This window comes from Apium graveolens, chromosome 5 (genome assembly GCF_009905375.1).
Source record: "Apium graveolens cultivar Ventura chromosome 5, ASM990537v1, whole genome shotgun sequence".
Taxonomy (NCBI): Eukaryota; Viridiplantae; Streptophyta; class Magnoliopsida; order Apiales; family Apiaceae; genus Apium; species Apium graveolens.
The window spans coordinates 19,370,305-19,371,588 of NC_133651.1; the positions used below are offsets into that span (position 1 = coordinate 19,370,305).

The window sequence follows — 1,284 nt, forward strand, 5'->3', positions numbered from 1 at the left end:
ATATAATAAAAATTCTCGTCAATTGAATTGCCTTTTTTCCGGATGCAATATAATAAAAATATTATAATATTAATTTCAAAAAAAATTACTATGTGCTCAAGATATTTCTTTATGGAAGTTCAATTTTATACTACTTTCTTTTTCGTCAATTATAAATATATTTGTATATGCAACAAATTTATAAAAAATAAACTATGAAGTACAAAATTTATATTATCATAAAAATAGTGTCAATTGCAAATATATAACTAATTAGAATTTTAGTGATATAATATTAAATATAAATACAACGTACATGTAGACATATTAATGAATAGGACATGACTTTATTTTCAAAAAAAATAAAATCAGAGACTAAAAATTGATATTTTAAAACATCACATAAACTCGTCCAACTATAAATAAAATACTATAAATAGATACAAAGTCTTCCAAAGCTTCCACAAGCAAGCAACTCTACATACACACACACATTAACAGGTACACACGTCATGACATCTACTTCTCTTCTGACCTCTCAATCTCTCATCTCTCCTCTCTCCTCACCGTTCAAATTCTCCGGCGACCAGTCACAACTTCCGGCAACAAATCTCCGGTTCTCTCAGCCACGTGTCGTCTCCTCAGCTACTTCATCTGCTGAAAAGACCAGATCATACGACATCAACAACACACTAAACTCGGCTAATAACGCACTTTCTCTCTATCAAGTTCTAGGTATTCCGATGGGAGCTACCGTCGTTGAAATCAAGTCGGCGTATAGGAGATTAGCGAGGACTTATCATCCTGATGTTGCGACGGTGAAAAGCTCGGCAGTTGACGAGTTTATAAAGATTAAATCGGCGTATTCGACGCTCTCTGATCCGGAGAAACGTGCTGATTATGATCGGATGATTTTCCGGCGACATCGATCGGTTCTGTCGGCGCAAGAGCCGGTGTATTCTAGGTTTAGAAGTAGTGGTTATACGACTCGGAATTGGGAGTCAGATCAGTGCTGGTAGTGAGTTGACTCGGTTTCGTTCGGATTAGCTTAGTTTATTATTTATTAATTTGTGTATCTATAATTGGTCGGATCCTGACAGACGTGTGTTATGGCATATTTTGCTTGCATTTATCTGCGAAAGTGTGGAAGCGTTAGTTGTCTATCAAGATGTAAATGCGTCCAAATACGTTACAACAATGATCTGACAAGAAATCGCGAGAATGTGGATGCGTTATATTTTAATCCGGATGCAAATGCGGAAAAATATGTTATAACCATGATCTGACGAGAAATCGGAGACCATA

At 35.6% G+C, this 1,284-nt stretch overlaps 1 protein-coding gene across 1 annotated transcript; it reads left to right on the forward strand.

Annotated features, from left to right (window-relative positions):
- Window positions 1-491: 491 nt before the first annotated feature.
- LOC141659880 (uncharacterized) lies at window positions 492-998 on the forward strand. The gene has a single exon (XM_074466808.1). It carries the CDS (start codon window positions 492-494, stop codon window positions 996-998), a length of 507 nt encoding a protein of 168 aa, XP_074322909.1.
- The last annotated feature ends 286 nt before the right edge of the window (window positions 999-1,284 follow it).

What these genes read in the sequence shown, in the direction of transcription:
- LOC141659880 (XM_074466808.1), top strand. Translation starts at nt 492, where the DNA reads ATGACATCTACTTCTCTTCTGACCTCTCAATCTCTCATCTCTCCTCTC.